Below are 22,229 nucleotides of genomic sequence, written 5' to 3'. Positions count from 1 at the left end.
TCGGCGCTCAACCAAGTGACCGCGCATTCCTTTCCAACCCCGTTTTCGTCTTTCTCCATCTCCTCGTTTCATGTAGACCAATGCTCTTCCTATCCTTTCCAGCTCTGTCAGAGCTATACACTGTATCAATATATCATGATCCCCTCCAGGAGGCCGTTTATGGTCGATGAAGAGCTTGGGAAGAAGGACGACGATCACCGACCGGAGGTAGACCGGCCGCAATGGCGTCCACGGCAGTGGAAATTGCCACGACCGCGGCGCCTCTTGCTAGGCATCGTGGCGTTGTATCTTTTATACTTATTCTTTAAACATATGCCAACCGACCTTCCCCCGGCGACGCAGCGATTTAATCCAGCATTGACGGAAGCACGGCTGAGAGCTGGGGCAGTGTGGTCAAACCCGGCGCAATCCCCTGGAATGCCCCCACAGAGCCCACCTCCGCGCGACGACACAATGATAAGCGATCAAGAGAATAAAAATGAATACTATGATGGCGATGTAAAGCTTTACTCGCTGACCTCTTCCTTATCACGCTTTCGAAAGGTACCGAGTCAGTATAAGTCAATCCCTAGCCATGCTGTGGTCTTCGTCGGCGCAAGCTTGCAGAGCGTCTCGGATCTGTTGCCACTTGCTTGTCAGATGGCCGCGTATAAACGGAATGAGGTACACCTTGTCTTGATGGGAAGAGAAGGTGTCTCAATTGAAGGGATCCAGCGTGTGAATGGAGTTGATGACAAAGGGTGTCCTATTTTCTGGCATGGTATGGTCCTGTGTTTATCTCATATTAGTTCCCAGATACCAGCCCCCTCTTACTATCCTTTGAATGATTTATTTTGCGCTCTACTGATATAGTGACTGTAGATGGCCGGCCTGATTATGCCCAATGGTCCACTGAGGCCCGGATGGAAAGGGCGGCGGTGGCTGGTCTAGATTATGTTCATGCCTACCTCCGTCCACAAGCGATGATCACACAAGGCGAACAACGGGAGAAAATGGAACTCATCAGGGCGGTCCAGTCAGTGGCGCAGCGTAATGGGGCCCAGCATATTGCGCTTCCAGCTCAGTCGAGAGATATCATGTGGATGTCTGCTTTGGACAGTAATGCACTGCGAGGTATTTACCAAGAAGACCCAATATCTTATTTAGAGTACTTTCGCTAATATCTACGATAGCCTGGAATGATTTCCACATTGAAATTCTCGTCCAAGCACCTTCGGAATCCGCTGGGTCCTTGATAAGGCTGATTCGATCGTTGGAAAGGGCAGACTACCTTGGGACTGTTCCCAGTTTGACAGTCGAGCTTCCATATCATACTGATTCGCAGCTTCTTCACTTCCTTCAGAGGATGAGTTGGCCGCCTCACGCAGCGAGCAAGGTTACTCTTCGCCGTCGTTTGCCTTCTGGCGCCCTTAGTCACGCTGAGGAGTCTGCAAAGTTCGTGGAGAATTTTTATCCCAAGGACCCTAATGCGACTCACTTGCTTGTACTTTCGCCACAGACAGAGCTGGCCCCGTCTTTTTTTCACTACTTGAAGTATCTGACATTGAACTACAAACACTCTGCTGGTACGAACAAGCCGACCCCGGAACTTTTCGGGATCTCACTGGAGCTCCCTTCATCCACGCTGGCTGGGGACAAGCCATTTAGTCTTCCAGAGAACGCTCTAAAGGGAGAGAGCGAACTACCAATGTTTCTCTGGCAGGCTCCCAATAGTAACGCCGCGTTATATTTCGGCGACAAATGGACGGAACTATACTCATTCTTATCTCGTCGACTTACTGCTGGGGATACAAAGGCCAGCGGGGAGACAGTGTCAAACCAGTACCCGGCCGTGCTGGAGTACATGCTGGAATTGATGCGTGCTCAAAATTCTTTCTTGGCGTACCCTGCCTTTCCTCTACGAGGGAATCCCCCTCTAGCAACAGTTCATAGCGAACTACGTCATACCTCGGAGGAATCTGCCTCGCATGACCTGGGTAAACGTGAAGAGGCTGCAGCATCAGATCATATCGATGAACTTGTGGACCGTTTGGAATCTGCCGAAAAGCCCCCTAGTTCGGCCCCAAACTTGATGCCCCTCTTGGACCAATTTGCATGGAGACTACCCGATTTGGAGGACTTGCCTACCGTCTCTTACAATGGCGATGCCTCCTCTGCTGTCGACCTTGCTCAACAGGCCAGAGAGTATAGAGAACGATTCCGAGCTAGTCACGGAGGCTGCCATGATGAACCTCAGGAAGATGAGACCAGTCCAGAGTCTTTGTTTTGTTTAGGAAATTGATTGTACAATCATTTGGGATTCGGATCTTGGATCAATGTTGTGATTTACTGCGTGATACTAAACTTGAGGCGTTCTTTATACCCTGTATTCTATGAGAGGACAAAAATATGCTGACATCATAAGTCAAGCGAGCAATGAAAAATACCAACATTGCTTGTCAACGGTCGATCCGACTAGAGGATTTAAATAAATCAGTGGCAGCCGTCATCCTATAATTACCACGCCAGATATAAAGCCATTATAACAAGAATTGATACGAAATAAATTGGGTTTCTTCATTCTTAGGCAGCGAACGATTACGTAGAAAGTCGTGGATGCGCAAGGCTTGGCATGGTCGTCTTACATAATCCGGCGGAAGCTCCACAGGGCGCAACCAACGTCCGAGCGGCGATGGACGAGAGCTGTCTGCTTCCCATCAACAAGCTTGTCATTCTTTCTCTGCCCCATCGCTTGGTGTGTAGAGGCCCCCTATCTTGTATTCATCCGTTTTTACCATTGCCTCTGCTTGCATCATCCTACTTTTACCGCCCTCGTTCCCGAATACTTTTAGACTTTTCTCGCTACCTGTCCGTCAGTGATGGCGAAAGAAGGCGAGCGGTCAGGTCCCGCCGACAAGGGCAAGGGCAAGGTTGATGATGTGAAAGATCTGTCTGGGAAGAAGACCACTAAGACCGACGAGAAGCCGAAAGAAAATGGGAAAAAGCAGGACGGGGAGCCCCAGGAAGGTATGTGGCTGTTTGGATTCACGTCACGCGGCGGATGAAGCCAACGCCGCTTTTCGTCTGCGTGAAGTTGATGATGTGCTAACGTGTTGTGTATCTAGAGGAGTTGAGTGAGGAGGATCAACAGCTGAAGAGTGAACTTGAAATGCTCGTGGAAAGGTTAAAGGTATAGTTGGCAGCTTGGCCCTCAGCAGTAGGATGATGACGTTGACGTTCACCTTTGTTATAGGAGCCGGATACGTCGCTTTACGGCCCTGCCTTGGATGCGATCAAGACATTTATCAAGACCTCGACCTCTTCGATGACGGCTGTGCCGAAACCCCTTAAGTTCCTGAGGCCGCACTACGATGATCTCGCCGCACTTTATGAGAACTGGTCCGCGGGCGCAGTCAAGGTTGGTTTGTCCGTTTCGGGGAGGGCCAGTATCAGGCGCTAATCACACGGTTGGATTTTATGTAGGACTCCTTGGCTGATATGCTCTCGGTTCTCGGAATGACGTATGGAGACGAGGAGAAACTTGAGACTTTGAAATACCGCCTTCTCACCAGCTCAGAAAAGGACCTCGGGTCATGGGGTCACGAATATATCAGGCACCTGGCTTTGGAAATCGGTCAAGAGTATCAGAATAGGTTGAATGCTGAAAAGGAGGTCCAGGACCTTATCGATCTCTCGTTATCGCTGGTCCCATACTTCCTGAGTCACAATGCCGAAGCTGATGCTGTCGACCTTCTGAGCGAAATGGAGATTATCGATGAGATCACACAGTTCCTCGACGAAAACACGTACTCGAGAGTCTGTCTCTACATGGTTAGCATGGTTAACCTCCTCACCTATCCGGAAGACCAGCAATTCCTTCGAACCGCCCACGAGATTTATGTCCGTTACAACGAACTCACCAAGGCGATCGTCCTCGCTATCCGTCTGAACGATACCGAACTCATCAAGAACGATTTGAACGCTACGTCGGATAAGTCGCTCAAGAGACAGATGGCGTTCCTCGTCGCCAGGCAGCAAATTTGGCTCGAGCCGCAGCCCGAAGACGAGGAGGATCAAGCTTTCATGGAGTGCCTCACCAACACCTCGGTCCCGAAGCACTTCAAATCCCTCGCAAAGGAGCTGAACATCCTGGATCCGGTGATGCCAGAAGACATCTACAAGACCCATCTTGAGAGCAGCCGTGGAGCTGGCCTAACTAATGTTGACTCGGCGCGGCACAATCTCGCCAGCGCATTCGTCAACTCGTTTGCTAATGCTGGCTTCGGCAATGACAAGATGATGCTGGTCGAGGGTGACAAAGGTCCATGGGTGTGGAAAACCAAGGATGACGGCATGCTCTCGACAACGGCATCCTTGGGTATGCTTCTGCACCGGGACGTCGAAGTAGGCCTGGACAAGATCGACAAGTACACATACGCCTCGGAGGACCAGATCAAAGCCGGTGCCCTGCTTGCTATTGGTCTCCTCAACTCTGGTGTGCGGATAGACTCGGACCCTGCTTTGGCCCTTCTCAGCGACACGGACAACTTGGATGCCAAGAACGTGCCGATGAAGGTGGCGTCGATCATGGGCTTGGGTTTGGCTTATGCTGGTTCCAACAAGGAGGAGCTTCTTGAGGTCCTGCTGCCAATTGTTGAGGATGTGTCGTTGGACATGCAGCTGTCTGCCATGGCGGCTGTCGCCCTGGGTCTCATCTTTGTCGGCTCTTCGAACCACCAGGTGAGCGAGGCCATCGCCACCACCTTGATGGATGAGGAGCGGCAGAAGCAGCTCAAAGACAAGTGGACTCGCTTCATGGCCCTTGGCCTGGCCCTCCTTTACTTCGGCCGCCAGGAGGAGGTTGATGTCATCCTCGACATCCTGAAGGCAGTCGATCACCCCATGGCCAAGCCCACATCCGTACTTGCGTCTGTCTGCGCCTGGGCTGGCACGGGTACCGTACTCAAGCTCCAAGAACTCCTTCACATTTGCAACGACATCATCGAGGAGAATGACGAGAACAAGGGAGACGAGTTGGTCCAGTCATACGCCGTTCTCGGCTTGTCGCTTATTGCCATGGGTGAGGAAGTTGGTCAAGACATGATTCTGAGACAGTTTGGTCACCTCATGCATTACGGCGCCAGCAACATTCGGAAGGCCGTTCCGCTCGCCATGGGTCTTATCACGCCTAGCAACCCCCAGATGAAGGTGTACGATACACTGTCCCGGTACAGCCACGACAACGACAACGATGTCGCCATCAACTCCATTTTCGCTATGGGTCTGTGTGGTGCCGGTACCAAGAATGCTCGTCTCGCACAATTGCTCCGACAGCTGGCCAGCTATTACCACCGCGATCAGAACACCCTGTTCATGGTGCGCATCGCCCAGGGTCTCCTGCACATGGGCAAGGGCACGATGACGCTGAACCCCTTCCACACCGACCGTCAGGTTCTGTCTCGCGTGTCCGCCGCCGGCCTGCTCACTGTTCTCGTCTCCATGATCGACGCCAAGCAGTTCATCCTCGGCGAACATCACTATCTCCTCTATTTCCTCATCACTGCCATGTACCCACGCTACTTAGTGACGCTGGACGAAGACCTCCAGCCGCTGACCGTCAATGTCCGGGTAGGACAGGCCGTGGACGTCGTCGGCCAGGCGGGCCGCCCCAAGTCGATCACGGGATGGCAGACGCAAAGTACGCCGGTTCTGCTCGCCCACGGCGAAAGGGCCGAACTGGAGGATGAGAAGTACATCCCTCTCAGCAGCACGCTTGAGGGTCTGGTAATTTTGCGCAAGGTAAGCATTCCCTGGCTCCTGGACGTTGTTGAAACACCGCTGACCATGGGATAGAACCCTGACTTTGAAGAATAAGTGAGATGTGATCTTTTGCGTCAAGACTTATGGGTTGGATTTAGATTTAGCGCAGGATGGGCAGCGTGAGTGCTCTGGTATGGTTGGCTTTAATTGTATGCAGGATGAGTCGCAAAATACCATGAACAATCATTCACAACTATATAGCTCTACAAATTTGTCTATGATTTACATATGGATGGCTGTTGTATGGCTCACTTTAATGTAGAGGCTCTGTATGTCGTAGTCGATGAATATATAGATGGATGTAGTTTTACTCAGTTCTTTGGGAGGATCCCGAAGGGGAAAGTAGGGCATAGGGCAGCGGGGAACCATAACTTTTTCCCGCATCTCAACCCATCGCATGGTTGTCGCCAGGACGTTTGGGATCGGATTACACCACGCTCTCATATCTGTTACTCGAGTTCCGTCCCTCTATTCTCCACGGTCGGACAACGTATCGAACATCATGAAGCTCGATGCTAAGGCGCTCCGGTACCTCACCGCAGAGGATTTCCGCGTGCTCACTGCGGTTAGTCTCGCCCCGCGCCGTCTGATGAACGTGATCTCAGCGTTTTTGTCCCAACGACTAACAAGAGCATCATCTTAGGTGGAACAAGGCAGCCGAAACCATGAGGTTGTACCGACACCGTTGATCGTGCAGATCTCCGGCCTGCGGGGTGGCAGTGGCGTGCACAGGGCCATCTCGACGTTGGCGAAGATGAATCTGATCGCGAAGGTGAAGAATGCGAAATGTATGCAGCAGCACCCTTCTTTGGCGGTTGATATCTTTTCTTCTTGGCGCTATTTACTAATTCTCGTCTTTTTCATCTTAGATGACGGCTATCGACTCACCTACGGCGGTCTCGACTATCTCGCGCTCAACTCTCACCAAAAGCAGAAATGCATCTATTCGGTCGGCAACCAGATTGGGGTGGGCAAGGAGTCGGACATCGTTGTGGTCGCAAGCCACCAGAAAACACAGCAGATTCTCAAAATCCACCGCCTGGGCCGGATATCTTTCCGCACTGTCAAGACGAACAGAGATTACCTACGACACCGGTCGAGCGCGTCCTGGATGTACATGTCGCGGCTGGCGGCGATGAAGGAATTTGCGTTTATGAAGGCACTACGCGCGAATGGGTTCTCGGTGCCTGAGCCCATCGCGCAGAACCGACACACGATCGTCATGAGTTTGATTGATGCGTTCCCACTGCGCCAGATCTCGGAAGTTCCCCGGCCTGCAGAGCTTTACTCCGAGCTTATGGATATGATTCTACGACTTGCACGATACGGACTGATCCACGGTGATTTCAACGAGTTCAACATCCTTATCATCGAAGAGGAGGACCCCGACGCCAAGGGGAAAGCCCCGGAAGGTGAAGGCAGCGAGAACCTCCGCTTGACGCCCGTCCTGATTGATTTCCCGCAAATGATCTCCATCGACCACGGCAATGCGGAGATGTACTTCGACCGCGACGTCAACTGCATCAAACGCTTTTTCAAGCGCAAGTTTCACTTTGTTAGCGACGTGCCGGGACCTTTCTTCTCCGATGCGAAGAAGCAGCTTCGGAAGAACCCCGGGAAGCGGCTGGATGTCGAGGTCGAGGCTTCCGGGTTTTCGAAGAAGATGGCGAAGGAGTTGGAGGCGTACATGAAGGAAGTTGGTGCCAACGACGAAGGTGAAGGCTCGCAGAATGGGGAGGGGAGTGACGAGGAGGGTGAATCTGGGTCGGAAGAAGAGGACGAGAACGTGAGCCACGATGGTGAGGCGCCTGACACGGAGGATCCGACTGACGAGGTTGCTGCCAGCTCTCGCAAGTTGGAGGGCCTTCAAGTGTCGGAAGCTTCCGGGGCGTAGGTCTTACGGCAGTCAGGAAAAGGGAAACAAAATAGACGATATGACTTTAATGAGCGAACATGACATTTCCTGGTTGAAGGAGAATGCTAATACCCAAGCTTGTCTCGTGCTGCACTGTCAACTGGCGTAAAACTTTCAAACATGAGAATGTGACAACACATGACTTAAATCGTAAAAAGTCTATGAATACCTTATGACATGGATCATTCAATCTGCAAAGACATTCCAAATATATTAAACCCATCGTTTCCCATCGACAGAGTGCATGGTTCAAAGAACGCCAAAACGCAGTACGGCAGCCGGGGCGGCCACTGGCGCAACTCGGAAGCGCGAAAGTTCAGCCGAGACAAAGTGACCCAGACAGACCCATATCGAAAGATCCATCTCTCTTCCTTCTCTCCGTCCACCAGATCCCCGCCTCCCTCGAACCGCCCCAATTACCCAACCGTCTATTCGCAGGGGTGGGAAATTCAACAAAATAACAATACAGGCAACATGGTCCGCCGATTCTCCAAGTTCCCTAAGAAGCCCGCCGACTGGGTCGCTCCCTCGGCGCCGCTGGCTGAGCGGAAGCAGGTATTCCTGTACGTTACCACCGCTCTCTTTCTTGGACGAAAAACGCTTTGTTGGGGATGATATTATAGGTGTTCAGCTGGGGTAGGTAGAAAAAAGTTCTAACTGGTTGATTTCTACAGGCCCAGGTTCACAATCGCCCTGATGCGCACGCCCTTCCTCCCCCCCCGCTACGCCTCCTTCTACGTCCCGTTAAACTTCAACAAGCTCGACATCCGCGACTACCTCCAGCGCGCGTACGGAGTCGGCGTCCTCAGCGTGCGCAGCTACGTCGAGCAACAGAAGGTCACTCGATTGCGGCCGGCGGGCAAGTTCGGATACGGCAAGTTGCGACGGCCGATGGCGAAGAAGAAGATGACCGTTGAGATGAAGGAGCCGTTTGTGTGGCCTGAGGCGCCCAAGGATATGTCTGCGTATGTTTTTCTCCCTTCCTTTCTGCTCCATATCTATGAAGCTATTGGTATTGGTTGACTTGACTGTTTTGACTGACCTTTTTTTTTCTACAACAACAGCTGGGAACAAGAACAATTCCACAACACCTCCAAATACCAAAAAGACATGCAGCGCACCCAGCGCCCCGACGCCGGCATGGAGCCCAACAAGGACGCACGCAAGGAGTACGAAGCCGACGCGAAGAAGTTACTCGAGGGCTCGAAGGCCTGGAGGCCGACTTGGCAGGCGCTGGGACTCAACTATGACCGCACAACCATCGGGAAACGGTCATGAGTTGGGGAGTAGCTAGTCTGGGATGATTTTCTTCTGTCTTTGCCTCGTTCCCGCCTTTAAAGAGGGGGAAGTGTTGGGCTATGTCTCTAGAAAAGCGGGTTCTTCGTTTTCTTTTCCATTTCCTTTTTGTTCCCTTTTTTTTTCGCTTTTCTTTTTTATACAACTGGTTTACGTCCCCTGTTGAGTGAGGGAGTTGAGACAAACGGCTCTTGTGCCTCTGTATTATATTCTGTGCTACATAGATGAACGAGGATTTTCAACTATATTGGATTGAATACTCTTGCGGAAGAATTCTCTTTTCTTCAGTCTTATTCTCCGTGAACGAGGTTACACAAAGAAAGTCATTGCTAGGCTAGGCTTGCGTCTAATTAGTTTGCTTTGACATCTACCGCGGAGAATGGTTGGTTGAGTCGGGGTATTGCGATGTTGTAAAGATAAACGCTATGCACAGGTGGTAGGTAGGTAGTAGCCCAGTGGCGCCCGCAATCGAAGAGGCAGTGTAGTAATAATCAATCAATCAATCAATCAATCAATCAATCGGCAGCGCAGAATAACTACAGAAGAAGGATAGGCAAGGAATGAGTGGGGAGACAGAAACAAATGATAAACAACCGGTGGGTAAAGAACCAAAAAGAGACAGGGCAAAAGATAAGACTAGAGGCGGCTCTCCATGAAGTTGACGTGATGCTGGCCGGGCCATTGCGCATCGGGCCAGACTTGTCGGATGGCTTCCCAGATGTGTCTTATTGCATTGTTAGTATACGGACTCAACTACACTTGCTTGAAAAAGAACTGATGAGATGGGTAAACTTACTTGACGTAGATGATCTCCAGACCATCGATGACTTCCTGGGGCACATCCTTGACGTCCTTGCGGTTCTGGTAGGGCAGAAGGACGGTGTTGACGCCGGCGCGCAGAGCCCCGATCAGCTTCTCCTTGATGCCGCCGACGGGCATGACTCTGCCGCGCAGGGACACTTCACCGGTCATGGCTAGCTTCGGGGGGACGGGCTTGCCTGCGAACAGGGAGATCAAACCGATGGTGTGGGCGAGACCCGCGGAGGGACCGTCTTTGGGGATCGCGCCGGAGGGACAGTGGACATGCAGGCTGCGGCTCTTCATGACGTCCTCGTTGGGGTCGGACGTCAAGCCCAGCTCGAACGAGTGCGCCTTGACCCACGTGAGCGCTACCTCCACGCTCTCCTTGAGCACGTCGCCCAGCTTTCCGGTAAGCTGCACGCGCCCGTTCCCGGGCATGTCGGCCACTTCAATGAAGAGGATGCTGCCTTGGCCTCCGGTGGAGTATGCGACGAGGCCGGTGACGACGCCGGGCCGGCCGTGCTTCTCGGTGATCTCTTCGTCGAAGCGCTCGATCCCCAGGATCTCTTCCAGGTCGTCGACGGTGACCACCGGGTTGTAGGTCTCGGGTCGGCCGAGATCGCTTGCGTCTGCATACTGGACAGCCTTGTAGCGGCAGACTGAGCCAAGCTCCCGCTCGAGGTTTCGAACACCGGATTCTCTAGTGTAGGACGTGGTGACTTTGTCGATGACCTCGTCGGAGAGAGTGACCTGACCGTCCGAGAGCCCGTTGGTTCGGATCTGCTTCGGGATCAGGTGCCGCTTCGCGATGTGTCGCTTCTCAACGGTGGTGTAGCCGGCCAACGAGATGGTCTCCATCCGGTCAAGCAGCGGTGCAGGGATTGTGTCGAGGGAGTTCGCCGTGGCGATGAAGAGGACCTTGCTCAGATCGAGCGGAATGTTGATGTAGTGATCCGAGAACGTGTGGTTCTGCTCAGGGTCCAAGACCTCCAGCATGGCTGCTGACGGGTCCCCTTGGAAATTGGAACCGCCAACCTTGTCAATCTCATCGAGCAGGAACACCGGGTTGGCGACGCCGACCTTCTTGAGGCCGTTGACGATCAACCCCGGCATGGCGGCCACGTAAGTTCTCCGATGGCCTCGAATCTCGGCCTCATCTCTAACACCGCCCAAAGAGATGCGATGGAATTTGCGACCAAGAGATGCGGCGACTGACCGTGCCAGACTGGTCTTACCGGTTCCAGGGGGACCAACCAACAGCAGGATGGGTGACTTGTCAGTCAAGCGCCTCGACTGCAGAAGATGCAGCTTCGCTTCAACAGAGACACGGTCCGCTTCCGACAGGGTCGGGACCTCCTTCTCCAGATCCCCTCCATCGGAGGATTCGAGTTCCTTGGTCAGGGTACTAATCTGGCGTTCAACGCCTTGATTCGTAGACTGCTTCAACCGCAAGACGGCCAGATATTCAAGAAGACGCTTCTTGATCTTTTCGAGTCCGTAGTGGTCGTCATCCAGCTGGTGCCTAGCTTTCTTTAAAGTCTCAGGACCGAGCTGATCCTCCGTCACTTTCACCCAAGGGATGTCCGCGATGTTCTCCAAATACGTCCGACAGACTCCGTATTCAGCATTGGCGGGATTCATCTTCCGGAGACGGCGCAGCTCCTTGTCGGCGATCTTCCGCGCCTCCGGAGTGAGTTCCGCGTCCCGGAGTCTCTGCTGCAATTCGTCAACTTCGTTGGTCTCTTTCTCGTCGTTGTCGTTGTTCCGTCCGGCAGCGGATCCGGGAGGAGCCAGCCCGCTCAGCCCGGCCATGGCGCGCCTCGCCAGGAGCTCACGATCGCGCGGATCCATCTGATTGATGTCAAAGGTCGAGTTGGGGGAAAAGTTGGTGTTCGACAGGGTCGTGACCTTGACGTTGCTCTTGATGTTCTGGATTTGTCGGGTGAGGACTTCGATCACTCTCTCCAACCGGGTCTTGATATCCAACGAGGCGAGGATTCGAAGCTTCTCTTCGAAGGTCGTGTCCGCGATATCGGCCATGAAATCGGCGAGTCGCCCCGCCTGGGACACTTCGGTCTTGCTGATGAAGAGCTCGAATTTACGGGCGATGAGCGGAGACAGCCGGGTCGTTGAAGAAGGCAGCAAGGAAGAGAGGCGTAGCAAAGTCAGAAGCTCTCGCGAAATCTGTCGTAATTGCTGAAAGAGTTCCGCGGACTCGGCATCGGTCGGGATCGAATCTACACAAAGGCGCGGTCATGGTGAGTTATAGATCTCATAGGTCTTGGAGGGGGCATTCAAGAAGTACCTTGATCATCATGCACGAGCGTCTCTGCCTCGAAAAACGGCCGCTCCTTCAGCACACGCTTGATCGTGAAACGCTGCATGCCTTGAACCACCAGCGACGGCTCCGAATAGGCACGACGCTGGACGCCAATCACCTTCCCCACCGTGCCAAATTGGTACAGATCCTCCTTCCTCGCCTGACCGGCATCGATGACGTCGTAGTCTTCCTTCTTGGCATCATCCAAACTCCCATTATCAATCAGATGTTGGCCATCCTTGCTCAGGAAGGGGGACCCAAGCGGAACGCATCCGAATGCGATGACGTTCCCATCGCGTCTCCCCGCAGACGTACGGTCGAGGATAGACGAGAGGAGATTGGCTAGATCCGGTCGATTGGAGACGGGGATCCGAAGCGTCACTCCAGGCAGGAGAACCGAGCCTTTGGGAAGCGGAACCAGCGACAACTTGGTCGTTCTCCCGTTGTTGGAACCCATGTCGGTCTGCCAGGTCCGAGCACAACAGGTTCTGGATACGAGGGCAAAATGGTTAATTTCAAAAGACAAGGGGAAAGAGAAAGGGAAGGGCAGGGGAGGGTGTTCTCGACAGGGATAGACACACGTGGTAGACTGTAGAGGGTTGTAGTGGTGGTTGTTTATAAGACTAAGTGGTAGGAGGAGTCAAAAGGTTCCAGAACCCCATAGATGAAGGCCGTGACTCTGGGGGAGCGATTGATTGATAGATAAGCCGTGCTGTAGCCGAGGTTCGCATGGCCGTACGTCAGTCCGGCTAGCCCGATGATTCCTACCCAATTACTTCCTTTGCAAATAGATATTTAGCAACTATATGATTAAAAACTCCAATAGAAATCATCTCCTGTAATCATTGTTGTTTTTACTGAATTTTTATTCATTTTCTGGATATCCACATGGAGTGATCAGACCATATCGCTGCAACGGACTATCCTGTGATTGTTCCGGCAACAATACGCCACAATAAGAAACAGTGGCAAATACCAGCAATTACCGGTTTCCGACCCCCCCTCGGCGGTAATATTACCGAACCTACTAACTATGACTAACTTTGGAGTACTTGAAACTAAATAACTTACATTATCGATAACTCTCTAGATAGTCAGTTACTTGGAAGTCGTCGTCTTTGTTTGAGAATAAATCTTCCAGTCTATTCCAGAACCCAATAGACTACTGATTCCGATTCCGATCCTACCCCCCTACCTCCCTATCGCTCCAACATGGCATCTGCCCCGCCTCCCACCTCCAGCGCCGCGAACCCCGCTGCGCAGAAAACCTTCACCATCGGCACCCGCAGTTCTAAGCTCGCCCTCTACCAAACAAACCAGGTGCAGGCCGCCTTGAAGGAAGCATGGCCGGATTGCGAATTCAAGATCCTGTCGCGCGAGACGGCCGGTGACCTGAACACCGTCATCGCGCTGCGCGAATTCACGACGAAAAACTTATGGACCCAAGAGTTGGAGGAGCTTTTAATGGCGGGCGAGGTGGATTTGATTGTGCACTCGCTGAAAGGTAGGTTTCATATATTTTTTTTCTTGAGAATATAGGAGGATCGAAGCACAGCTGACCGTGGGAAATAAATAGATGTACCGACTCTCCTCCCTCCCTCGTGTATCCTGGGCCCGATGTTGAAACGAGAAGATAGCCGCGATGTGCTGGTCATGAAGAAGGGTCTTCCCAATATGAGCTTCGCCGAGATGCCCGAGGGGTCGGTGGTCGGCACTTCATCCATCCGTCGCACTGCTCAGTTGGCGCGGAAATACCCCCACCTCAAGGTCATCGATGTGCGTGGCAACATCGGCACGCGGTTGGCGAAGCTGGATGCTGAGGACAGCCCGTTCACCTGCATTATCTTAGCGGCTGCGGGGTTGCTCAGATTGGACCTTGGAGACCGAATCTCCCAGTATTTGGAATCTAAGACTGGTGGGATGCTGTATGCGGTCGGTCAGGGTGCGCTGGGGATTGAGATCCGCAAGGATGATCAGCTCATGCACAGTATGTTGAGCGGGGTGGGTCACAAGGAGACGACGCTGGCTTGCTTGGCTGAGCGCAGTCTGCTGCGGAAGCTGGAGGGAGGCTGCAGTGCGCCGTTAGGGGTCGAGTCCGAGTGGGTTCGTGACGCCGATGGGTCGTCGAAGCTCAGAATGAGATCCATCGTGGTTAGCGTGAACGGCGCGGAAAGTGCCGAGGTTGAGGTTGATGGGCACATCGATTCCGCACAGGCTGCGGAAGACTTTGGTGTCACCGTGGCCAACGAGTTGGTGGTGAAGGGCGCAGGGAAAATCCTCGCGGAGATTCAGCACAATAAGCAAGCGGCTTAAGGGCCAGGTCATTCCTCTGCTGCCGTTGGTGAAGATGTGTTTATACTGCTATGATTAGACGGATACCCCGTACAAAATCAACGACACATGTTTTGCGCCAAAAAAGCGATGTATTTATTACACTTATTCCATCTGTGTTCATGTATACTATGTACTCGCAACATTATGTATCGTGTTGGTGAATGGTGGCCGGATCAGGATACACTCTTGGTACATATGATCACATGCAGTGTCGCAGATCTATCCCTCAAATTGGAAACGGTCGCATCATATCAGATAAGTGCGCCAGAAGGCAGATAATGTTTTCTCCCCGTATCGACATAGTGGAGTCCACAACCGCCAGGCAGATCAGCCTCTATTCAGCGTATTGCCAGAGCCTCTGGGGTTCGCCTCGGTGAACTCGTCCCAGTCTCGTGCTTTCATGGTCTCTTCGTCAGCCTTATCCATATCGTCCTCGTCAACCTCAGGCGGTATGCCAGATTGTTCCCCTCCGCCCTCAATGACGTTTCCTCTCCTGTGCTCCTCGTCGAGATACTCGTCAATGGTCATCGTAGGCAGGTTATGTCCGGAGCGGAAAACGCCCTGCTGGAGCTGCGTGCGGCGATCGAGCAACGTAAACGGCTGCATTGGTTTCCCTTCCTTACTCAAGATCGGCCCGAACTTGCCTCCCTGTAGAAGTTGTGATATGGGAGGGTCCAGCCGCTCGGAATAAGCTGACTCTCCCTCTTCGTTTCGTCTTCGCGTATCGTCCTGGTGCTGTTCTCCGGGTTTTGGCAAATTGCGCATACTCGACAGCATCGTTAGTTCTTGGGAGAGGAGATCCAGCGTCTGGAATGTTTGGTGGATGTACAGATCGATCTCGGCGAGGTAGAGCCGTCGAACGTCATCGTCGTCGCTTTGGAGGGTACTTTGATTATTGGATAAATACTAGAAAATGTCAGCGACGATTTCGCTTTCCAATCGCGGTCCAGCAAACAACCAACCTCTAGCTTTTGTTTCAGCTCCTTCTCTTCCCGAAACCTGTTTATCTTGGTCTCTCTGCGCGCGGCGGCATCGTTCGCTAGGACTAGAGTGAAAGAGCGAGGGTTGGCCGTATATCGCTCGTAGAGCTTCTTGTCTTTGTCATTTAGGATGTCGTAGTGGTAAAGTCGGGTAAGGAATCGTTCGTAGTTCTGCAAAGCAGTCATGAGAGTAGCTTCGCGGTTCGAGTTATAGGATCTTTGGAGGAGGTCCGCAAGAAGATATTCTACTGTGAGATATCTGCGAAAAGCAAAGAAAAGGACATTAGCCACAGGCACCATTTATTTACCAACGATGGGTCGAATTACTGTAGGTCCCCCGTTGCGATATCGTCCAGCGGTTCGTTGGAGCTGAATAGCGACAGCATCTCAACTTGTCGCTGGCACTCTTTGAACTTGGCTATTGTTTCGTTGACATCATTGCGATAACCGTCTGTATTGGAGTCCGGTCGGTGCTCCAAGTCAGTCTTCTCTGCTTTTGCAGCAACAAAGAGGGATCGCAGGCTCTGAGGCTGCTCCATTGTGATCGGTTGGGTGAAATAGGCCAGAAATGATGATTGATGCAAGGACAAGCACTCGTGGGGGACGCGGTGCCGATCGAGCTGATGCAGAAATCATAGCTGGGTCCGCCCCGCGGAGCCCGGGAGCTGGGGCCAACCAGCCCCGCCTTGGCTGGCAATGTTTACAGGAACATGGTCTCTAGAAGTACTATGGAGGGCCGTTATTATTTTATTTTCGAATGATCTTATTTGATAGAATTTGACTATAGAGATTCAGCTTTTGGACATAAGAGTATATGATACACGAGAGACAGAATTATGTCGCATTACTATTAGATATATATATAATGCTTATGGTTTGTCCACCCGTTTGCCTACAGTAGAAGTAAATGATAAGGCTATACTGCCGACACTGACTTGCCTATTTGTTATTCGCACTTTACTTCACTCACTTTACCCTCACTCACTCTAGGTCTTCTTTCCATCTTCTCAACTTCTGTCATCATCTCTCTTTCTAAGCTGAATGAACATTTCCAACTCTCCCATCTCCCTAGCCAACTTTCCCAACAGACAGCAGATAGAACTACGATGCCAGAGAACGCAGAAGCAGAAAGCGCTGAGGCAAACGACTCCAAAGAGGACCAGACTCCCCATGAGTCAGTGCCAATAATACTCCCTGAGCGACCGTTGAGATCTGCTCGTGTTGACGGCGATGGGGATGACAACACTGAATCGGATGAAGAGGAAGTTGAGGGGCCCTCTGAGCCGAAGGATGCTGTTCAGCGACGAAGACAGCAGAATGCCAAGTTCCAAGAATTGTGAGCATCTAAAGATCTTCAGCTTTCTGTGTCACGATAGCTCATCCATTTGCAGGCTCTGCCGACTAGCTACTACCGAGAACGTCACGAATATTAGATCGAGTTCTACAGATTTCCCTCGGACTTCCATCTCTACTACGGATTTGACTGCAAGCAAAGAAGCCAACAATGGGGCTCTTGATCCGAGAGAGTACCAGATAGAACTTTTTGAAAAAGCCAAAGCACAAAATACCATCGCCGTGCTCGATACAGGTACTGAGCTATAATGTGGTCTACCTACATCTCAAGAAACTAATCTAGCTGTAGGTTCGGGAAAAACGCTGATCGCAGTCTTGTTGATCAAACATATCATGCATAACGAACTAATTGATCGGGCTGATGGAAAACCTCACCGCATCTCCTTCTTTCTGGTATACGCACTGACTATAACACCCTACTGGCTGCAGCTGATGTTGTGGTAGGTTAATAGTGTCACACTTGCGTTCCAGCAAGCCACAGTGTTGCGCAATAATCTAGATCAACAGGTTGCCCATTTATATGGGGCCATGGGCACTGACCATTGGAATGAACAAACCTGGCGCGAGCATTTCAAGAACAATATGGTGATAGTCTGTACCGCGGAGATATTGAACCAGTGTCTACTGAATGCATTTTTCAAAATTGAGCAGATCAATCTGCTTGTTTTTGATGAAGCACATCATACGAAAAAGGAACATGCGTACGCGCGGTGAGTATCATCGGGATCGTATGAGCAGCATTATGGTCTGACTCCTCAGCAGCATTATCAGAGATTCATACCTCAAAACCCCCATCGCCAATCGCCCAAGAATCTTCGGAATGACTGCATCGCCGATCGACACTAAAGGTGACATCATAGCGGAAGCGATGTGAGTATGATCTTCGCCATAGGCACGTCCTGCTCACATTCAATAGGAGGCTTGAAACGCTACTGGACAGCAAGATCGCTACAACTTCGAAGCTCACTCTGATGCGACAGGTTGTGAGCCGCCCCATTGAGATAACATGGGAGTATGACCGCCTTGGGTTGCCGTTTCAGACCGATCTACATAAGCTCGTTGAAAGTCGTTTTGGCGACGTTGCTTCTCTCGAGCCTATTTTGAGATTTTCTTTACAGGCAAGTTCCGAGTTAGGCATCTGGTGCGCTGACCGGGTTTGGCAACACGCTCTCTCGGATGAAACCCTGCCCAGGCTCGAGGGCAAGATAAAAGTAGCCCAAGGCGATGCATTTTCTGAAAAGCTGGAGAGAGAGATATCCCGAGTTAGAGAAGCCCAAGATCTTATCAAAAAGCATGGATCCAGTGATCTTCGAAGCGTCAGTGATTTAAGTCCCAAGGTACAGGTCCTTCAGAATCAACTTGGACATCATTTCAGTCAAAAGAGAGAAACCAAGTGCATAATTTTTACACAAAGGCGCTACACGGCCAGGATCCTTTTCGAGCTATTTTCGGTCCTGGATATGCCCCATCTTCGGCCTGGACTGCTCATCGGCATTCGAGCCAGTGACATTGGTGGGATGAACATAACCTTCCGTCAACAGTTCCTTGCTTTGATGAAATTCAGAGACGGAGATATCAATTGCCTGGTGAGCCGCATTTCGCATGGGTCTTCATGTCGATCGCTGACAATCATCAGTTTGCTACTTCAGTAGCCGAGGAGGGATTGGATATTCCAGACTGTAATCTAGTCGTAAGGTATATGCTACGCAGACACGGTTCCCGTTGGATTATACTAACTTATCAGATTCGATCTATATGATACGTTGATACAATATGTGCAAAGTCGAGGCCGTGCCAGACGTTCAGATTCCACGGTACGTAGCCCTATTCAACCCTGCATGAAATCCGTTGACGGAACCCTGCAGTATGTGAACATGGTGGAAAAGAACAATACAGATCATGAGAGACGACTAGCTGAAGCTCGGGACTCCGAAGTACTTACACTACCAGTGCTCATAACTTGCGCGCTGTTCTGACTTTGTCCTAGAAAGCAATGCGGAGATTTTGCGAGACACTCCCAGAAGACCGTATTCTCCTCGGAAATGACGACCTGCACTCAGTTCTTCAAAAACACGAAGGACAGAGGATTTTCACCGTCAAGACAACAGGCGCAAAGCTGACATACTATTCAGCTATAACAGTGCTTTCACGCTACGCCAGCTCTCTAGTACGTACCACCTTCCCAGAATGTCTTTTCTCTATACCTAACCTTGGGACGGCATGTAGCAATATGAAAACGATTTGACGGCCCAAGTCATGTACGTGGTGCTTCCCGCTTGTAACGCATATACTTGCGAGGTTATCCTACCAGAGAAATCTCCTGTTAGAGGACTCACTGGCTCCCCGGCCTTGAAGAGGTGCACTGCAAAACAAGCAGCCGCATTTGACACCTGCCTTCTACTCCGAAAACACCAGTTGCTTGATGATAATTTCAATTCAATTTATCGCAAGCGTTTACCTCTGATGAGAAACGCAAAGCTGGCTATTACTTCCAAGCGGGCAAACATGTATGATATGTTGCCGAAGTCATCGTTTTGGAACAACAAACAAGACGTGCTTCCGGATGTGCTTTTTGGAACAGTTATCACGCTCAATCCTTCCAAGAGACTTAGTCGAAACCACCGATCCATCATCTTGTTGACTCGGGAGAGGCTGCCAGAGTTCCCGCCTTTCCCAATTTTCCTTGATGCTGATGTAGAGACTATAGTTGTCTCATTTCCTCTTGGAAAATCTCTACTATTTTCCGCGGAGGATCTGAACCATCTTACAGAGTTTACCTTTCGCGTGTTCCATGATGTGTTTCACAAAGTTTATGATCAAGAACCCGAGAAACTGCCTTACTGGCTTGCGCCGGCAAATTCGCAAGCCACATTCCAAAAGGACGAGCATCCGAGAAATCTAGTTGATTGGGAAATATTATCTTTTGTGCAAAGCTTTGACAAAAACTATGTCCTCCAAAGCAATGACTCGTCTATGTTAGATCGATTCGTCTTTGACCCGTGGGACGGCAGATACCGCTATTTTACCACAGCGGTTGAACGTGGGTTGAAACCTTCCAGTGCGCCACCGCCATACATACCACGCCGCAGACACATGGAGAATATCATGGGATACTGCTTGAGTCTTTCCAAGAACGGGAGAGCTAGGTTCTTCTCGAAATGTGATTGGAACCAACCTGTCTATCAAGCAGAGCTTGTGCGTCTTCGGAGAAACCTCCTGGACAAAATGACGGACAAAGAGAAAATGACAGAAACACGCTGTGCCATTTGCATAGAGCCTTTGAAAGTCTCTGCGGTAGGCGCTCCCAAATAAAATGATTCCTCGGGATGATTGCTGATGGGTCCTTTTGCAAAAGATTCCAGCGGCGTTGGCTTCGACATTTCTTGCATTCCCCGCGATAATAAGCAGGTTTGATTCCTACCTGGTTGCTCTTCAGGGTTGTGACATGCTTGAACTGGTTGTGAAGCCAGAATATGCCCTGGAAGCCTTCACGAAAGACTCCGATAATACAGACGAACACAGGGCGCAGCAGATTCACGCCCAAAGAGGAATGGGAAAAAATTATGAGCGTCTAGAGTTCCTAGGCGACTGTTTCCTCAAAATGGCCACTTCCATATCACTCTACGCCCAGAATCCTGACGATGACGAATATGATTATCATGTGAGCCGGATGTGTTTGATTTGTAATAAGAATCTCTTCAACTCAGCATTGAAAAACGAGCTGTACAAATACATTCGCAGTCGAGGCTTCTCAAGGCAAGAACAAGTCCCTTATATATCTCATAAAGCCAGCTAATTCGTGCTGGTAGACATGCATGGTACCCCGACGGCCTAACCCTCTTGCGAGGCAAAGACCATAGCAAAAAAGCGCTGAGCGAACAGAAGCATGCCCTGGGAGAGAAGACAATTGCGGACGTTTGTGAAGCGGTGATAGGGGCATCATTGCTCTGTGGGGGCCCCGACCATCGGTTCGACATGGCCGTTAAAGCCGTCAGTGCACTTGTCAACAGTCCAGACCACAATGCTTCGTGCTGGGAGGACTACCTTTCCCGTTACAACATACCCCCATATCAGACTCAGGAGCCCGATGGTTTTGAGATAGACCTCTGCCAGAAGATTGAGAAGAAACTGGGATATCGGTTTAAATATCCTCGGTTATTGCATTCAGCGTTCACACATGCCTCCTGGCCACGGGCTTGGAGTAGAGTCCCATCCTACCAGCGACTTGAGTTCCTCGGTGATTCGCTCCTCGACATGGTTTGTGTAGAGGATCTATTCCACAGGTTTCCGGACAGAGATCCCCAATGGCTCACAGAGCACAAGGTATGCATGTGCGGTACCTGATCAAGCCACTAACTAATGTACCACGTACTATTAGATGGCCATGGTCTCAAACAAGTTCCTTGGAGCTCTAGCAGTGAAGCTAGAGCTGCACAAACACTTGAAATACTTCAGTAACCCGCTGCAAAACCAGATAATGCATTATGTCGAACAAGTTCAAGCCGCGGAAGCAGAGAGTGAAGGCGTTGTTGATTATTGGGCTACCACCAAAGACCCGCCCAAGGTAAGAAGTCTTGAGCCGATACGTTGAAGGTCTGGCTGATGGGACCGCAGTGCCTGTCAGATATGGTGGAGTCTTATCTAGGGTCGATATTTGTTGACTCCAACTTCCACTTCGAAGTCGTAGAAGCATTCTTCCACCGTCACGTAAAGCCGTATTTCCTTGACATGGCAATATATGACACCTTTGCCAACAAACACCCGACGGTAGGATTGTGTGGACTCTCTTGTGCTACTCGGTATATGTTATGCTAACATTGAACCTAGACATTCCTGCAAAAGAAGCTAGACAACGAATACGGCTGCACCAGTTATTGTTTCAAATCAGGGGAGATCCCAGTCGGGGATGGCGGCCCAGCCTGTATCTTAACTGCGATCATTGTGCATGACTTTATCCTATCCGAGGCTACAGCAACTTCGACTCGCCATGCAAAAGTCAAAGCGAGTGAGAAAGCGTTGGCTCAGCTGGAGGGTATTTCCTCGTCAGAGTTTCGCACCAACTACCATTGTGATTGTCGAGAGACAGGTACCTGCGACACTAATGACATTGGGACTGCGATCTAATTTACCCTTGAAGCAAGGGATATCAAGAAGTTACTGGGCCTTCTTTGTTTCGTAGTCCATAACCCAAGCCAAAGACGTCCACTTGGAGCGCTTCATGAAAGTTAGACTGAGGGACGAGGGAGAAGGTACACTAAAAGGAACACCTCTTCTTTGCATTCGATTAAATCATAGAATGTAGTCCACAATAGTAGCCATCCATGGGTTTGGGTTGGATGTGGAGCATGCGGACCGCAGGACGTTGTTTGACTGTTTGACCCTAAACCCCATCAGGATTAGGGCCAAAGTCACCCCTGAAGAGAGTCCCAAA

The 22,229-nt window shown here is 51.1% G+C and overlaps 7 protein-coding genes across 7 annotated transcripts; 5 read left to right on the top strand and 2 right to left on the bottom strand.

The window, feature by feature from the left end:
- Positions 1-135: 135 nt before the first annotated feature.
- BDW47DRAFT_114835 (armadillo-type protein) lies at positions 136-5,853 on the top strand (the record flags this gene model as incomplete). Its single annotated transcript, XM_024814723.1, has 8 exons — positions 136-760; positions 862-1,113; positions 1,173-2,207; positions 2,857-3,006; positions 3,105-3,169; positions 3,233-3,397; positions 3,463-5,778; positions 5,833-5,853. 8 exons carry the CDS (start codon positions 136-138, stop codon positions 5,851-5,853), a joined length of 4,629 nt encoding a protein of 1,542 aa, XP_024676097.1.
- Positions 5,854-6,219: 366 nt separating this feature from the next.
- On the top strand, positions 6,220-7,802 carry BDW47DRAFT_97840 (protein kinase RIO2). Its single transcript, XM_024820503.1, has 3 exons — positions 6,220-6,364; positions 6,443-6,587; positions 6,669-7,802. Exons 1-3 carry the CDS (start codon positions 6,302-6,304, stop codon positions 7,691-7,693), a joined length of 1,233 nt encoding a protein of 410 aa, XP_024676096.1. The 5' UTR covers positions 6,220-6,301; the 3' UTR covers positions 7,694-7,802.
- A 203-nt stretch (positions 7,803-8,005) lies between these two features.
- On the top strand, positions 8,006-9,267 carry BDW47DRAFT_97839 (mitochondrial 54S ribosomal protein uL23m). The gene is made up of 3 exons (XM_024820502.1): positions 8,006-8,277; positions 8,389-8,679; positions 8,779-9,267. Exons 1-3 carry the CDS (start codon positions 8,189-8,191, stop codon positions 8,990-8,992), a joined length of 594 nt encoding a protein of 197 aa, XP_024676095.1. The 5' UTR covers positions 8,006-8,188; the 3' UTR covers positions 8,993-9,267.
- BDW47DRAFT_97837 (putative LON domain serine protease) lies at positions 9,268-12,885 on the bottom strand. The gene is made up of 4 exons (XM_024820501.1): positions 12,713-12,885; positions 12,117-12,619; positions 9,807-12,048; positions 9,268-9,734 (listed from the first exon to the last, which is right to left on the bottom strand). Exons 2-4 carry the CDS (start codon positions 12,586-12,588, stop codon positions 9,647-9,649), a joined length of 2,802 nt encoding a protein of 933 aa, XP_024676094.1. The 5' UTR covers positions 12,589-12,619; positions 12,713-12,885; the 3' UTR covers positions 9,268-9,646.
- Positions 12,886-13,216: 331 nt separating this feature from the next.
- Positions 13,217-14,618, top strand: BDW47DRAFT_24674 (porphobilinogen deaminase). The gene is made up of 2 exons (XM_024818563.1): positions 13,217-13,635; positions 13,708-14,618. Exons 1-2 carry the CDS (start codon positions 13,344-13,346, stop codon positions 14,442-14,444), a joined length of 1,029 nt encoding a protein of 342 aa, XP_024676093.1. The 5' UTR covers positions 13,217-13,343; the 3' UTR covers positions 14,445-14,618.
- BDW47DRAFT_24671 (IGBP1/TAP42 family protein) lies at positions 14,619-16,037 on the bottom strand. The gene is made up of 3 exons (XM_024818562.1): positions 15,773-16,037; positions 15,428-15,704; positions 14,619-15,371 (listed from the first exon to the last, which is right to left on the bottom strand). Exons 1-3 carry the CDS (start codon positions 15,982-15,984, stop codon positions 14,793-14,795), a joined length of 1,068 nt encoding a protein of 355 aa, XP_024676092.1. The 5' UTR covers positions 15,985-16,037; the 3' UTR covers positions 14,619-14,792.
- Positions 16,038-16,551: 514 nt separating this feature from the next.
- Positions 16,552-21,922, top strand: BDW47DRAFT_114831 (putative RNA helicase/RNAse III; the record flags this gene model as incomplete). Its single annotated transcript, XM_024814722.1, has 16 exons — positions 16,552-16,781; positions 16,837-17,033; positions 17,088-17,191; positions 17,243-17,508; positions 17,561-17,668; positions 17,715-18,384; positions 18,435-18,493; positions 18,543-18,612; positions 18,664-18,732; positions 18,786-18,965; positions 19,025-20,092; positions 20,154-20,554; positions 20,608-21,121; positions 21,177-21,362; positions 21,413-21,565; positions 21,626-21,922. 16 exons carry the CDS (start codon positions 16,552-16,554, stop codon positions 21,920-21,922), a joined length of 4,572 nt encoding a protein of 1,523 aa, XP_024676091.1.
- Between the last annotated feature and the right edge of the window lie 307 nt (positions 21,923-22,229).

The sequence above is a fragment of the Aspergillus candidus genome (assembly GCF_002847045.1).
Source record: "Aspergillus candidus strain CBS 102.13 unplaced genomic scaffold BDW47scaffold_2, whole genome shotgun sequence".
NCBI classification, from domain to species: domain Eukaryota; kingdom Fungi; phylum Ascomycota; class Eurotiomycetes; order Eurotiales; family Aspergillaceae; genus Aspergillus; species Aspergillus candidus.
Note: the sequence above shows the minus strand (reverse complement) of the source record. Positions and strands in the feature narration are given on the sequence as shown.

What these genes read in the sequence shown, in the direction of transcription:
- BDW47DRAFT_97839 (XM_024820502.1), top strand. Translation starts at nt 8,189, where the DNA reads ATGGTCCGCCGATTCTCCAAGTTCCCTAAGAAGCCCGCCGACTGGGTC. An exon ending in GAGCGGAAGCAGGTATTCCT is followed by an intron (nt 8,278 to 8,388) that starts GTACGTTACCAC and finishes TGATTTCTACAG; the next exon opens with GCCCAGGTTCACAATCGCCC. An exon ending in GCGCCCAAGGATATGTCTGC is followed by an intron (nt 8,680 to 8,778) that starts GTATGTTTTTCT and finishes CTACAACAACAG; the next exon opens with CTGGGAACAAGAACAATTCC.
- BDW47DRAFT_97837 (XM_024820501.1), bottom strand. Translation starts at nt 12,588, where the DNA reads ATGGGTTCCAACAACGGGAGAACGACCAAGTTGTCGCTGGTTCCGCTT. An exon ending in GCTCGTGCATGATGATCAAG is followed by an intron (nt 12,049 to 12,116) that starts GTACTTCTTGAA and finishes GCCTTTGTGTAG; the next exon opens with ATTCGATCCCGACCGATGCC. An exon ending in CTGGAGATCATCTACGTCAA is followed by an intron (nt 9,735 to 9,806) that starts GTAAGTTTACCC and finishes CAATGCAATAAG; the next exon opens with ACACATCTGGGAAGCCATCC.
- BDW47DRAFT_24671 (XM_024818562.1), bottom strand. Translation starts at nt 15,984, where the DNA reads ATGGAGCAGCCTCAGAGCCTGCGATCCCTCTTTGTTGCTGCAAAAGCA. An exon ending in ATCGCAACGGGGGACCTACA is followed by an intron (nt 15,705 to 15,772) that starts GTAATTCGACCC and finishes TGCTTTTCGCAG; the next exon opens with ATATCTCACAGTAGAATATC. An exon ending in AGCTGAAACAAAAGCTAGAG is followed by an intron (nt 15,372 to 15,427) that starts GTTGGTTGTTTG and finishes GACATTTTCTAG; the next exon opens with TATTTATCCAATAATCAAAG.
- BDW47DRAFT_24674 (XM_024818563.1), top strand. Translation starts at nt 13,344, where the DNA reads ATGGCATCTGCCCCGCCTCCCACCTCCAGCGCCGCGAACCCCGCTGCG. An exon ending in GATTGTGCACTCGCTGAAAG is followed by an intron (nt 13,636 to 13,707) that starts GTAGGTTTCATA and finishes GGAAATAAATAG; the next exon opens with ATGTACCGACTCTCCTCCCT.
- BDW47DRAFT_97840 (XM_024820503.1), top strand. Translation starts at nt 6,302, where the DNA reads ATGAAGCTCGATGCTAAGGCGCTCCGGTACCTCACCGCAGAGGATTTC. An exon ending in ATTTCCGCGTGCTCACTGCG is followed by an intron (nt 6,365 to 6,442) that starts GTTAGTCTCGCC and finishes GCATCATCTTAG; the next exon opens with GTGGAACAAGGCAGCCGAAA. An exon ending in GAAGGTGAAGAATGCGAAAT is followed by an intron (nt 6,588 to 6,668) that starts GTATGCAGCAGC and finishes TTTTCATCTTAG; the next exon opens with ATGACGGCTATCGACTCACC.